We start from the raw sequence: 14,444 nt of genomic DNA, 5'->3' as shown, positions 1-14,444 counted from the left end.
TTACTACCAGCCACCTACACTGTAGTCCTGCATCCTCTACAGCTTTCAAGTGGATACAATTTGTACCAAAGACATAATACACGGTACAGCTGCAAACTGCATAATGTTTTCATCATTAAGTGTCACTTGTTTTCACATCTCAATTTGCATGCAACAGCCTGGAATGAACCTTTGGTAGCATCAAGGGATCTCAATTAAAGAGGAACAATTTAGTTTAGCTAATCAACTCTATTGTCCCAGCAAGCAAAAAGCTGAGCCACACGTACTGGTCTGGAAGGGAATCACCAGTAGCACAGGTTAGACCTTAAGATCCTGAAGAACTAGTAGACAGAAGCTTTTTGTCATGAGGCTGTGCAGAGAGTAGAAGACAGGATCCCGCAGCATGCAACTGCTACCTCAACAATTTTTCTTTTGCTTACAGATGATTCACCAGCAAAGTTGGAGCCAATAAGCATAAGTGGCAATGGATGCCATTGATTGAGACTGAGTGAATTTCAAATATAGAAGTATAAAAGGCAGATGGAATTCCTTATGATTCATGGATGTGGGGGGTTAGGAATCATGAGAAATCTGTGGGGAAGATCTTAGTGGTTATGGCTGTGTTTCAGTTGCATCGGAGTTTCTGACCCATAATGTGGCATGCTTCATATAATGATAGATTGCAAATACTTTGGTGGATGAGGCGGTTTGACAACACTGGGAGAGAATTCTGACATGGAGCGGGAGTAGCTTGTAGGGAGGAACCTGAATATACACAGGTGAAAAGGAGTTTTAGGTATTGCTGACTTTTTTTTAAGGATTATCTCATGGTAGATTATATTCTTTGTTCCAAAGCTAAGAAGTATTTGACTGTAGTATGTCTGTCCTGAGTGACCCATTCCATTTCTTGGGCTCTTATGAGTACATGGTTCTGTTTACTAATTTGTCCCACCTCCCTGTGTTGTTCTTTGTAAACTTTTTCACAGCACCAGGGATAGAAAAACCTCATCAGTAGAAAAGGTACTGATTAAGGCACAAAACAGCAATAAAATAAAAAAAGCATCAGTTTAACTCTGTCTAAATTATCAGTTGAAGCTAAGGATTGCTATATTAAAAAAAATAATCACAGAAGTACATAAAAGGAAAGGATTTGTAAAGATAAACATTACCTCTAACCTTCAATAACTCAAGAATTGATTTGCAACCAAAAAAACCAAAAAAAACCACCAAAAAACCAAAAAACCCCACAAACTTTATGCAACCCAACTTACCTCAATTTGAAAGAGTTCCCCAGCACCTTCACAGTCATTGGACGTAATTATGGGAGTATGAATATGCACGTAGCCATTATTCTGGAAGAGACAGAACACTAAAGTTAACTAGCTAAAGATATCAAACTGTAGAGGACCAAGAATCAGAATGGAAACGATTTCAGAAGTGGAAAAATATGTACAGAGATTGAAAGGACTGTATGATGCAGACTTTACAGTTATTATGTATATACACGTTGTACGTTTCCCCAGAATTCGTATCTCCCAGGCACGTCCAGGCTTGTTCACTTCTTTGCTTCCCTGCTGATTGGCTGGAGAAGCTGCAGAGGCGAGACAGCCCCCATTCGCCCTTTCCTTCCCCAGTTCCTCCTACGCTCCCCCCCTTTTGCCTGTGTCCCTATCCTGATTTGTTCCCCCACTTGTCTGTCTCATGCTCCACCCCATGTTCTGGCCCTTTCCCCTCCTGAGCTGATAAAAAATCGCGTGCACGCTTCAATAAAGCATTCTACCTGCACCCTACCTTGGCTCCTGAACCTGTGCTGTGCCACGGCCCCATCCCCCCTTTCGGACTGCGGCATCAAACGTCAACCTCAAGGATGACATCAGCCAGCACACATCATAACTTAGCCCCCAGCCAGGACAATACTTGTAGTCTTCGAGGCAGCTTCTGCCTTACATGGACAGGTGACTAACTAAATGCTAGCGTGATTTTCGAATCAATGTTTACTACCTGTGCATTTTCCTCCAGGTTCCATAACCAAACGAGAGTTGTGTCATTACTATGGTTCTTTTGCAATAGCCCATCTCCACACCATTCCCCTTTCTTATCACCTCCCCCAGCATTTTTATATTTTTGGGCAATTTCAATCAAATTCACCCCATGCCATCAACACTTGGTTTCTTCCAGCTTTTTGGAAGACAGTGGTTAGGCAGAAGACACTCCACTAAGAGAAGTGATCAAGTGTGTTGGATGACAAAAATTAAACATTGGGTGGGAGAGACACCTTAAAACCACCCAACCACCATTGAAATGTCAGTCTCACCTTGCATCTGAGATACTGAAGTCAAACTAATTTTAAGAGACAGAGTATATCCTGGCTTGGTTATGTTCTAGGTACCCACAGAATTATACATTCACGTTCATAGATACAGCACAGGCCTCCAAAACCAGAAAGGGTGAACAAAGAAGGAGCTCCTGTTCTCTAGATTTCTCTGCAGTGCAGCCACAGGCTTTGAAAACAGCTGCAACCCAATATTCAGTGGATAGATATATCAAGCAGACATCAGACAAGCACATGCACCATGTGCATTTTGCATAGAGGCAAAACTAGGAACTGAACTCTATTAACCATCACCTTTCTAACTTAGTCTTACCACGGAGGTCACTGATGGAATACTGAAATCATACCTATCTGTGTCCAAGCAAAAAGAACTTGGAACTATCTAATTTCAGCTGTGAACAAAGGATTTTTTGTTTTCTCTTGCATCGCTGCAATATCTAGCACAAAGGGAACCCCTTTAATATCAGGGTGTGCCAGCATTACCATGATACAGGGAATGATGTAACAGAACCCACTGTCTATTTACACAAAATACTCAAAAATAGTTAAGAAAACAAATGTTTCTAAAAGCTTATCTTCACAGTTTTAACGGAATAATACAAATCAACCAGTCACATGAGAGGTCCTGGTCCTTATCACCAGCTAGTTAAAAGGCTGGGAAGACTGGACCAGTATTTTCTGCCCACTCTGAGAATCAAACGACAATTAATTTGGACCAAAGAGTTTGTATGGACATGCAATGCATTTTGTGGAAGTACAATAACCAAGTAGGAGCAAAGTCTCTACAGTCACCTCCAGGCTACTTTAGTTACAGGTGCAATGACTTTGGCTTGCCAAGTGCCTGGCAGGAGCACCTCACTGAGATATAGTTACTGCACAGAAGGAAGTTTTGGGGCCAGAACTACTTGTTTTACTTGGAGAAGGTCTACCAAGGTCCAGTCAACCAATACAAAATCCAGGTCTCTGACAGTTCCCTGCATATTCAGAGACCTGCTGGTCACGTGGCCTCCCGACTCTACATGAGATTTTGGAAAATTGCCTAAATTCCTCATACAGTGGTAGCAGTTGCTGTAAAGAAGCACATTTCACACAGAAGACCCCCTACATGCCTTGGAAAGGAATGCAAACCGCACAGATCTGAGAGAATCACATAAAACCTCTTGGACAGTTCCCCTTACAAAAGCTTCTAAAATACCTCAGGCCACATTATTGGCTCCGACAAACCTGGACGTTAATGTGCAAAGTGGAAGTTGTCATTCACATTGCAACTATCTTACTGTGCCTAGGAACAACTTTCCTATGCCACATGGACCACAGTATTCAGAAGACTTAAAGATGACATTTTAGCTTTCAACATCCAAACCAAAGGCACCTGACATTAGACATTCATTCCTGGAAATGAATAGGCTAAAAAAAAAGAAGTTTTTAAAGTTAGAGAGAGTCTTGAGTGTGTATTCAAAACGGTCCACTTATTTTCTTCCACCATTAAGCTCCTTACAACTTTGCAAAGTGAAAATACTCCAATTGTACTTTCTAGCTATGGTATATTCTGATATTGACAAGTTGGAAATTGCAATATTCTTGGGTGACAATTTTAGAGGACTTCCTTCCATTCCTTCTACCAGAAATGAAGCAAACACAAACACTTCTGGTGCTAGGAGAGTTCTGACATAAGCATTTGCAAAATATCCAGTCTGGGACCAAATATTCCTTATCCTTTTAGAAATAATTTTAATGAAGCTGCCGCTGCTAAACTGATGATAATTTTTGATTCTAATTTTTAAAACAGGTCTGCTCTTGAGCATTTTAAACAGGAAGGTATACCAGAGCCTGAGCAGGAGTTGATTTGGAAAAACAAAGCTCGAGTAAGATGTTTTCTGTACCTCAGCTGCCTTCTGCGTCCAGGTTTGGAAGCACAAACCGTTGTAGGCATTGCCATCTAGTGGCTCGACACTAGCATAGACTGATTCCCAAGAGGTGGCTTCTGCTTTAGCAGCAGGCACAATCCTGAAACCAGCAGCTTTACCTGACATGAGACTTCTATTAGGCTTTTAAAAAAATCAAACCAAATCAAACCCCACAGAAGTCGTCCAAATACCATGCAATTCCAAACAGATAACTCCTAGAGCAAGCAAGCCTTCTGCAGGTGACAAAGACCAGCACACTTGGGACCAGAAATTCAATTTCAACAATTCTACCCTGTTCCTTGGGCCACACTAATTACTACTTGTGAATTTTGTAACCAGAATGCTCTGAATATGATTCTCCTCAAACTAAAGACAGCTTGTCTAAACTAAAACGTTTATTTCAATGAACAATTAATGTTTATTTCAATGAATGGCTCAGGTGTGCTAGAGGATTTGCTACCTTTATTTACTCACACAAGGAATCACATGGTCTCTGTTGTGACACCTGGCATCAGAGTTAATTCACTGCCTACCCTGTCTGCACAAAGCCTGTACCATGCCCTCAGTTTAAGGGTGACACATTCAGAAAACTCGCATGGCTCCCACTCATCAGTTTGAAATGCATAAAACAGGAGTCTCCTAATCTCAGCTAACAGCACTCACACAGACTTGTATTGCAGAAATAGAAAGAACTGAAAATAAAAAAAAGCTCTGAGTCAGTTTGTCTGTGTTCCCTTATCACAGATTTTTCCATGTGGAAGGAGGCTTCTGTCCAAGGACCGTAAGGTCTCCGCTGAAGATGGGTTAAACAACTCCATATCATCTTGTGTTCCACAGACCACACAATTGCAGGCAATTACACTGTAACTTAGAAAAGGGGATAAAATAACAGGAAATGGGTGAAAAGACACTGACAAGGTCACAGATGTACTAACCTGATCATAAGCAACAACCAAGGCCCAGCCAGGCTCAGGCCTGGAAAGAAAACCACCATGTCCAAAATCCATACCCTGCAGTCAAGATGTCATGCTCCTTCCCTCCTAACCTGCACCTGTGAAGCCAACCTGGGGGAGCATTTTACACAGAAGGCTCAGTACAGAAGGGACTACCTGGAAGAAGGAGTGGATGGCTGCAGTGGCTTCGCTGCGGATTCTCAAGAGGGAGCCCAGTGTGTTGTTCCTGCATCGCAGGTGAGGGAACTGTCGGACGTACTCCAGCGGGTGCCTCTCCTTCATTTTCAGGGGAAACGACTGAAAACAAGGAAACAAAAATAAGAGGATAAGAACCTGGGAGTCAATACAGTTTTATTGCTATTCAGGGAATGGCATCTCTGCCTACTAAAACTCAATCATCATTACAGAGCAGAGAAGAACTTGATGCTTTTGCCTACCTTTTCTGGTTATTTTGTGGATTTTATAATGCTTATGGCAGAGCAAGAGCCATGAACACAAGAGAAGGTATGAGCACTCTGAAATGTTCCACTTTTGGATGTTGAGCCCCTCTGAAACCCAGCTGTTCACCTCACTGCTGCAACAGCAACCTGTGCCTGTGGCAGATGCAGTTCTTCGACCTGCACAACCTGGAGCATCTTGCCAGTCCCACCGTTTCTCCAATTCATATCCCGGCCAGACTTACCAGGTACAGCACCTGGTACAGGTAAGTGCTTCAGGGTGGGACAAATGCAAACTCTTAGGTGCCAGCATGTGCACCCATTTCCACAAAGAAACAGCTGTGCCCCAGAGAAGAGCTCTCATGGTGGTCCCATGTTCCTCCTTTGATGTACTCTATAGACACCACTGACAAATCAAAGCCTGCAGGATGACTCAGACTTACAGAAAATACAGTTTGAAGCATGCTTTACTGGATGCTTGGACCTTAAAAAATTGATTTCCAGCAGTCCTACCACTCCTGCTGCAGCAACATACCCAAATATCACAAGGTCCCACCACACGGATGGTTTCGGCTTGCAGCTCCATGTTTTGCTTCCTATGAGGACTTTTGACCAGCTTCCCTTGCACTTCCACTGCACTTCCAAAAGTCAGGTCTCTAAGAAATGGAGAGAAAACAACAGCTTAACTAAGCGCTGATAGAAAGTCAACTACATTCAGAAGAGAGATTCCTGTTAATTTAGTTGGATCACTTGAGATCACAAGGGATGCTGTAGCCATACAGCTTACCTGATGAAATGAAAAATTATTAAATGCATAGCTGGGAATGTGAATAGATTCACAACAATATAAAACAATTTAGGACAAGGTAGGAGTGTTGGACAAGTAAGGGGAAAAGAGGCAGGCTTTTAACTGAAGGGGCTCTTGGTGGAGAGAAACCAGGCCTATAGAAGAAAAATTTAAAAAAATCTTTAATATATTAAGTTACACACAGAAGGTTCCTGGATCTTCCCAAAACTCCCAACCCTAGTCCAATGAACAACTGAGAGTTATAAACAAAATTAAGCTGTAAAACAAGTGTATTATTTTATTATACTAGATCAGACATGCCTATCCAGGGAGCATGCCTACCAAGCTTGCCTTGAAAAGTTATTATAGGAAGATCAACAGCACCCTCCAAAACCCAGGGGACAGTTATCCCCAGTTACCTTGTGTGATTTCCAAGCAATTCCAACAGCAGTCAGGAATGTCTACATTATTAAGAAAATTAGGCCCAAATTAATCTCACAGGATTAATCAACTGAACCACAAGGCCTCAGTTAAGAGGAGACAGAGCAGTATGACACTCTCCATTCTAAAAATACATCCAGAGACCCTAGACTGCAGCAGTGCCTTTCCTGTGGTCAGGTGCCAGCTGGTGGCGAGTCCTGGGCACAGAAAAGGAGGCCCGAGCACACCCTTCCAAGCACCGCTCAAAATGTATTTCTCTAGTTATTTCAAATGGACCAACCTATTTTCCAGGCTGGGATTAGCAACCACCTGGAGGTGTTCCAGAGAACTTCCATCGTTTATATGCAGGAACAAAACTTCCTTCTGGGATCGGACAGAACGGACCCAGCCCTAGAGATAAAAGAGATTTGTTATTTTTTGGCATGGACACAGTGTAGTCATGCTCTTCTTCCATCGAAGTCCGACATGCCACTTCAAGCCTATTTTAGCTTCTTATTGAAATCAGTGTCTCTTTAGGGACAAAAAAAATAAATAAAAAAGGGTAAAAAAAAAGTCAGAGAGAAAAAAATCCTTAGGCAGAGACACCCTCCTGAGCATGGAAAGGAATAACTAAGATGCACCTGCATCTTTGGGGAGCTGAGAATACAGAAAGCAAGAAGGCGTTCTGGAGATGAAGAGCATTTTAGTGAAGTACATATTCTTATTAGTGGTGTCCCTTCCAAATACTTCTTACTGAAAAAGGAGAGACTGGTAATGCACATTACCATTCTCATGATAACAGATTCAAGACTGTTTTGATGCATTTTATTATCAAATTTTGTTGCTGTATCACCTGTAGAAAAGTTGCAACTGAAATATATTCACTAGTTGTTTACATGTCCTAAACTGCTGGACTGCTAAAACAGTGATGCAGCCAATAGATTCATATGAAAGACTACAGAATGCAAAACAAAAATAAAAATTAACGCCTTGGATGTTTCTCCTTACATCTCAAAATTAAGACTGCTACACTGCCCCCATGAAAAAAAAATATTAAGAAAAAATTTAGAAGCATCTTGTCCAGTTTCACTGAAAGAATTAAAATAATAATACAAAAGTTCTCTGTAACAGCAAAACAGTAGAACTAGCCATGTACATCTCAGGCTAATGTCTTAATGTCTTAATTTGAGTTTTTTAATGAGAGATAAATTTTAATTTCTTTTTAAGGGAAACACTAAGTCAGTACTAGGGCACCAAGCAATAGTAAGAGCATCCAAAATAACTCCCTTAGTTGCTCCCCAACTTGCAAGGGTTGAGACAAAGCTGCCCTTAAAAGCACAACTACCTGCTGGGGACCTTGCAGCTCATCTTATAGCAGTACTGTAGAGAACAACTGAAAACAGTGCTAATTAAACAACCAAACTGCCTCTTTTCCAACCAGTTTTGTCTTTTGCTTATCTGGAAGGTCCCAGGTAGTCCCAATGACTTTAAACCAATGTGAATCCATCTACTTCTGTTGTCTAGACAGAGCAAACTTCAAGAACTAAACAGCACCAGAAGTAAAGCGTTCTTAAAACTACAACATGACTACTAATACAGGCAAAGCATTACATAGGCTTGTAGAACAGGTAGAGGACATACAAGGTATATGGCATATAAGAACTATGAAGATTTTAAAGCCATGAACCTAGTGATTCAGACAGGGTAAACCACCTCTGCAGTGTTCCACCCAAAAGAGGAACTAATGCCAGCAACAAGATCACCTGGGCTATATTTGTATGGCTAAAGCAACAGGGGTTTAAAAGGTATTCCATACAACAACATGCCTGAAGCTCTTGTGCTTATCCTCTGTATTCCAGCAAATCCCCAGAACACACCATGTTCATTACAGTTGATGCATGTTTAATGTATAATGGCAGATGTTCTTCTTAGTTTCCTTCCTCATAAGTGCTCCTTAACAAAACACACAAAACCCTTGAACAGAGAAACATTCTCAAGAGCTTTTTTTCCCTACCTCATCAAGCTGTTCTGGGTTTTGTTAAGTAAGAAGAGGAGTCTTGCAACCTGCCATAGGAAATAAGAACATACCCACAGGCTTGCACTGGAGCAGCAGAGGCTGTGGCACAAAAGTTTTGACCACTTCATACCTTACCAGAATCAACATGCAGTAAAAGTGACAATCCTGACTCAGACTGGACTGCACATTCCAATAACCTGGCCATAATGAGGGTGGATTTAAGCCAGACCAGTTCCCTAACCCAGTTTAATACAAAAAACCTCCACATTTTGCCAGCACAGGGGAAAAGCAAAAAAGAAGCAAGGCCCTGGAGGGACAGGGAAGGTGGGGGAAAGGCAGTATTGCCAATTTTAGCATCAATTTATTCCAGCTTGCATTATTCATAAAACTACAGCTGCAAAGAACCTACACTGGACGAGCTACTTCCTGCCCTATTAAACTTCATCTATGTGTGTGTAGAAATACCAGTGTGCTACAAACGGGTTTTTGGGTCAGTAGAATCACAGAAAGGCTTGGGTTGAAAGAGACCCTAAAGATCATCTAGTTCCAAGCCCCCTGCCATGAGCAGGGACACCCTCCATGAGACCGTGTTGCTCCAAGCCCCATCCAACCTGGCCTTGGACATTTCCAGGGATGGGGCATCCACATATTCTCTGGGCAATCTGTGCCAGTGCCTCATCACCCTCAAGGTATGGATCTTCCTTCTCATAAATCTAAATCTACTCTCTTAGTTTTGTTTAAAACTGTTACCAAGTACCCCAGTCCTCTTCAGATTCATTCAGAAATACTGACAACTACACAGTTCTGGCCACAGGCCTTGCACCAAAACAGGTATGTGTGCAACCACTGCTCTGCCAGTTGGGAACACCAGAAATCTGGGGAACACACAACCCTATGTCAAGGGAAAGAGCTCCATTGCTAAAAGGTTCATTTATCCCAGTCTACCTTGGTTCACAACAGGAGCCAGACACGAACAGCAGTGAAAGCTATCGATGATTCTACTTACATTGCTATAAACCTACAGGCATGTGGTACAAAGATGCGGTACAAGACACAGAAAAAAAAACTTTGAAAACGACAGTAAAATGGTTTGCTCTCCCAAACGGAACAGGCGATAAAGCCAATACTGTAGAGAGCACTTTTCGGTACAACCCATCACAGACACCACCTTTCCCTGCCCCTACCAAGTAACTTCAAAGCTTTGACAACAGCAAACTGAGTACACAAACCGAAAGATCGCAGAGTGAGGCCCCGCACACCCCGAAGGTGATCCGGGAGCTCAGCAAAACGCCCTGCAGAGCTCCCAGCTCTTCCTCCCTGAGGCACCACTACGGGCCCTCTCCCCTCCGCTCAGGCTCTGGACCGGGACATTTCCAGGCACACCGGGACACACACCTGCACTCTGACCGCGTCCGCCGCCTCCCGCGCCCCCAGCGCTTCGCGTACACGCAGCCGCACCGCCCGCGGCAGGGAGGCGCAGCGCCGGAGGGCCCGCCACCCGCCCTGGGCCCGGGCCCCCAGCATGGCGAGGCCTGGCGGGCCCGCTCCCCCCGGACCCTCGGCCTGAGCCCGCTCCCGATCCCGATCCCACTCCCGCGCCCGCACGGGCCCACGTGAGCCAGTGCCCCGCACACCGTCGACGACACTTCCCCGCCCACCCAATGGCCGCTCGGACTGCCCCCAGCGACCAATCAGAAAGGGAGAGCCCACCCAGTCCGCCTCTTCCGCCGCCCGGGCGCAAGCGCCTCTGGGAAATGTAGTTCTTAGCTTGGGATCTCGGCGCCAAGCGAGTCACGGGCGGCCGAGGTTCTGTACTGGCCGCGGGAGGGATCCCGTGTTGGGAGACAAGGGATCTCCGTGGCGGGGATGAGGGGTCCTGCTGCTCTCTGGGACCTCCTCGGCGGCAGCGCGGTCTAGCCCATGAGCCGCTCTCTTCCCCTCCCGGGCTCCTCTCAGGCAGCGTGAGCCTTCCGTGCTTGTCCTGAGGAAGGAGGCAGGGTTCGACACTGCTCTGCAAGCCTCGCTGAGGAATCAGATCTTCCTCCTGTCCCTTTTCCAGGCTTATGCCCCTCTGCCTATGCAGGTCCCCTGAGTAGCAGGTGACGAGCAGCCGCCAGGGCGAGTGTCTCCAGCCCTCCAGAGAATGATTTAGGAATACCGGTGGGCTAAAATCTGAACGTGATGTGGCAATGTGCACTTCCAGCCCGGAAAGCCAACTGTAACCTGGATTGCATCAAAAGCAGAGTGGCCCACAGGTCGAGGGAGGTGATTCTGCCCCTCTGCCCTGCTCTGGTGAGACCCCACTTAAAGAGCTGCGTGAGAGACATGGACCTGTTTGAGCGAGTCTAGAGAAGGGCTATAAAGAGCCTCAGAGGGCTGGAGCACCTCTGCTGTGGATACAGGCTGAGAGAGTTGGGATTGTTCACCATGGAGAAGAAAAGGCTCCAGGGACACGTTATTGCAGCCCTTCCATAGTTAAAGGGGGTTTATAAGAAAGATGGAGAGTCCCATACTAATGCCAAGATGAGGGACAATGGCTTTAAAATATAAGAGTGTAGATTTAGATTGCACATAAGGAAGAAATTCTTCCCTATAAGAGTGGTGAGACACTGGCGCAACTTCCCCATCCCTGGAAGTGTCCAAAGCCAGGTTGGATGAGGCTTGAAGAAACATAGTCTCATGGAAGGCAGCAGCTGAATATTTCTGCTGTGCTTGTGGTCAGAAGTTGCCTCATTCCTGTGCACTGATCTTTGGAGCACTGTGGGTTAAACAAGAGACAGCAGCAATGAGATGCCCCAGGGCCAGGAGGTGCTGGGAAGCAGCTTTGGTTGTGACACTGCTTATAGGAAGATGAATCCCTGCTTCGCTGCAATGTCTCAGGTAAGGAAAGAATTGCTAGCCAGAGACTTCATTTAAAAGAAACGAGCTGGGCTCATGGGAAAGAGAGAGGAAAGCTTTGTAGATGTTTGGTTTTGACTTTTCCCTGTGATGCTTTTTATCTGTGCATTAAAGTCTTGTCCTCAAAGTCCCTTGTGCTGCTTGCCAGGACCTTCCTTCACCTCTGCCTTTGCTCCTAGTAAGCCAGTGTCCCCACCCATGGCTCTCAGTCTTGACCTGAGCTCCAAGTGCCTTGAAAGGCCATCCTGAGGAATTAGAGCTGCAGAGCAGGGGCACGGACATAATCAAGTGGATGAGAAAGACATTGAGAGGAAGGATAGGAGGCCTCAGGGAGGGGTGCAGGGAGGGTAGGTAGAGGGAGGGATAGAAGCACATCCTCAGCCAACAAGGGCAGCTTGTCCAATATCTGTCCTCTGTGCCACTGCATGGAATCATGCAGACTGCCTGGACACACAGAGGTTGCTGCCTCAGTGCTGGATGGAAACACAGGGATATTCATATCTTGGTACGCCTGAGTAAGCAAAATTAGTTTGAATGCAAATCACCATCCCCTCCTGTAAGGGCCAGCATTGAGCTTTGCTGTGTGTTGGTATGCTGCTGTGATGTGGTTTCTTAAAGAATCACAGTGCAGGAAGGAGCTGGTACTGCAGTGTCAGGCAGAGATACAGGATGTAAACTGGTAGGAAATTAGGGCTCTCTCATTCAGGAAACTCCTGGCTTAATGTGAGAATTAAGCTTGTATGTAATGACTGTTCAGCGCATGTTATGTGTTCTCTGTGCCTGGCCACGGATGGTGCATTTATTACTGTTCTCAGCTGTAGGTTTTGCCTCGTGTTCTGTCTTACTGTCCAGAATACTTTTTTCTGGTGTTATTTGACTTGTAAAACCCTCTCCAGGCAAGATAAACAATTAATTTAGGGAAGAACTGACGGTAACACCAATGACAGTGTCTAAAGACACCAGGAAAGGGATAAGGTCCTTTCCCTCAGATCCATCTGCTCCAGGGCCATCTTATGAGTATTTGAAGGGAAGGGCATAACACAGGAAAGTCTGGCCTCAGATTTTTTTGGTCTGGATTTGAACTTTTCCCATCCAGCTGAATATCCTTTTTTCTAAAGTCCAAATGGTATCCCTGGAGAGGGCAAGAATCTGGTCCATCAATCCCCAGAAGAAAATGACAATGAAGCACTAGCAGAGTGCAAAGCTGACAGTCTCTCAGATGGGCTTTATGCCCTAAGAGCTCAGCTGTACATCAGCTGCTGCTCCATACACCCTGGTCTGCTCCATGCTCCCTTTTCCTGAGCATTTCCCCATTTTCTCCCATTTCCCATTTTTGGGGCCAGTGCTGTTGAAACTTATTCACTTTGTTGTGAGTTCTTCCAGGCTCCTGGACTGCAGGACAGTGTTCATGTGCTGGGAGATACAGTCTCCAGCATGTTTTTTTAAGATGGCGGGGAGATGGACAGGGCTCTGTGTTCCCAGAGCTCTCCGGGAAACACCAATTTGTACTCAACAGAGCTGATGTTGCGTTAAGAATATAGAACTGATCCTCCACCATGGAGGATTTCCAATGCCGGTTTATACTTTTGGGAGAAGTGGAGGTGAGGTAAATCTTCTGTTACTGCCATAGTAAGTGGTGGTGGGGCAGCCATTTTAAATGTAAATAAGGGACATCAACAGTAACAAAGAGAGAGATTACAAAGGCGGTGAGTCTTGTGCAAGGGTGGAACAGAACCCTGACACTGTAGCATTAGTCTCTCTTTCACCTGACTGATAGCAGCGATGAGGGTTGTGCAGCCTCCGCCTGATAACCTACCACCTCCTCAGCCATCATGCCCACGGGAATCCCTTAGCCACAGGTCTCGTGACATAGCTCATGGAAATCCCTTCACCACGTATCTCATGGCATAATCTCATGGTTGTAGGTCTCATTTCCTATAGCTACCCATCCTCTTTTCACTGCTGAATGCTATCTTCACTGGCCAGCAGTTTGGCAACATCAATACCATAAACCCCAGGGATGATCCCAGATCTCAGGTTGTTTGAGTAGGTCCATGCAGAGCTGGAGCTAACTCATAACACTGTTCCTTCTCTGTATGTAAACTGTGTGTTTTGGAGATGTTTCTGGCGTTGGCAAAGACACGGAAGTGTCTGAATGTAGAGTTTGTTTCTTTCAGTGCAGAGCAGAGCCCTTCTAAAAGCTCTCCAGAGAGCACTGGTGCTCTCTGTGGATCAGATCAGTCTTAGCAGGGAAGCAGGACACCAGTTGTCAGGGTGTCTGCAGGGAGGGAAGTTTAAAGGATAGTGAGAAATAATGGTTCTTCTATGCTCCTAGCTGGGTTTAGGTGATGTGAAATGTCCCTAACAGATGTTTCTGATAGAAGTACAGTTCATCTTCTGAGATGGTGCTTCACTGAGGGAAGAAAGAAAGAGGATTAAAGGTGAATGTGGCTGGGAGATGTGTAATGTGAGGTCATGTTGAAGGCAGTGCATCTGGAACAAAGGATGCATTGACAAATGGTTTGAAGGAGAAATCTGTATGATATCCATAGGTCTTGTTGCTAGGAATGATTCCTGAGGAGAATTGGCCAGAACTCTTCATCTCTCTCTTTTTCAGTTAAACGCAAAGTGAAAATTTCTCCCATGGAAACAGAGCTGTGGGGCTATCCCAGCTAGCTGTTTGTTCTGCAACAAGGTTTTATCCTTCTGAAACA

At 44.9% G+C, this 14,444-nt stretch overlaps 1 protein-coding gene across 1 annotated transcript in view; it reads right to left on the bottom strand.

Moving 5' to 3' along the window:
• The window catches only part of NARS2 (asparaginyl-tRNA synthetase 2, mitochondrial (putative)), a 52,409-nt gene extending 42,053 nt beyond the window's left edge, over positions 1-10,356 (bottom strand). Inside the window, exons 1-5 of the mRNA XM_017829263.1 lie at positions 10,228-10,356; positions 7,117-7,226; positions 6,144-6,264; positions 5,328-5,468; positions 1,251-1,331 (exon numbers count right to left, since the gene is read on the bottom strand). Coding sequence (XP_017684752.1) covers positions 1,251-1,331; positions 5,328-5,468; positions 6,144-6,264; positions 7,117-7,226; positions 10,228-10,356 — 582 coding nt within the window. The remainder of the gene's footprint in view (positions 1-1,250; positions 1,332-5,327; positions 5,469-6,143; positions 6,265-7,116; positions 7,227-10,227) is intronic.
• Positions 10,357-14,444: the final 4,088 nt, after the last annotated feature.

The sequence above is a fragment of the Lepidothrix coronata genome, unplaced genomic scaffold (genome assembly GCF_001604755.1).
Source record: "Lepidothrix coronata isolate B3197 unplaced genomic scaffold, Lepidothrix_coronata-1.0 Scaffold161, whole genome shotgun sequence".
In the NCBI taxonomy this organism is placed as follows: Eukaryota; Metazoa; Chordata; class Aves; order Passeriformes; family Pipridae; genus Lepidothrix; species Lepidothrix coronata.
The sequence above is the reverse complement of the archived record's forward strand: the minus strand, read 5'-3'. Positions and strand labels throughout refer to the sequence as shown.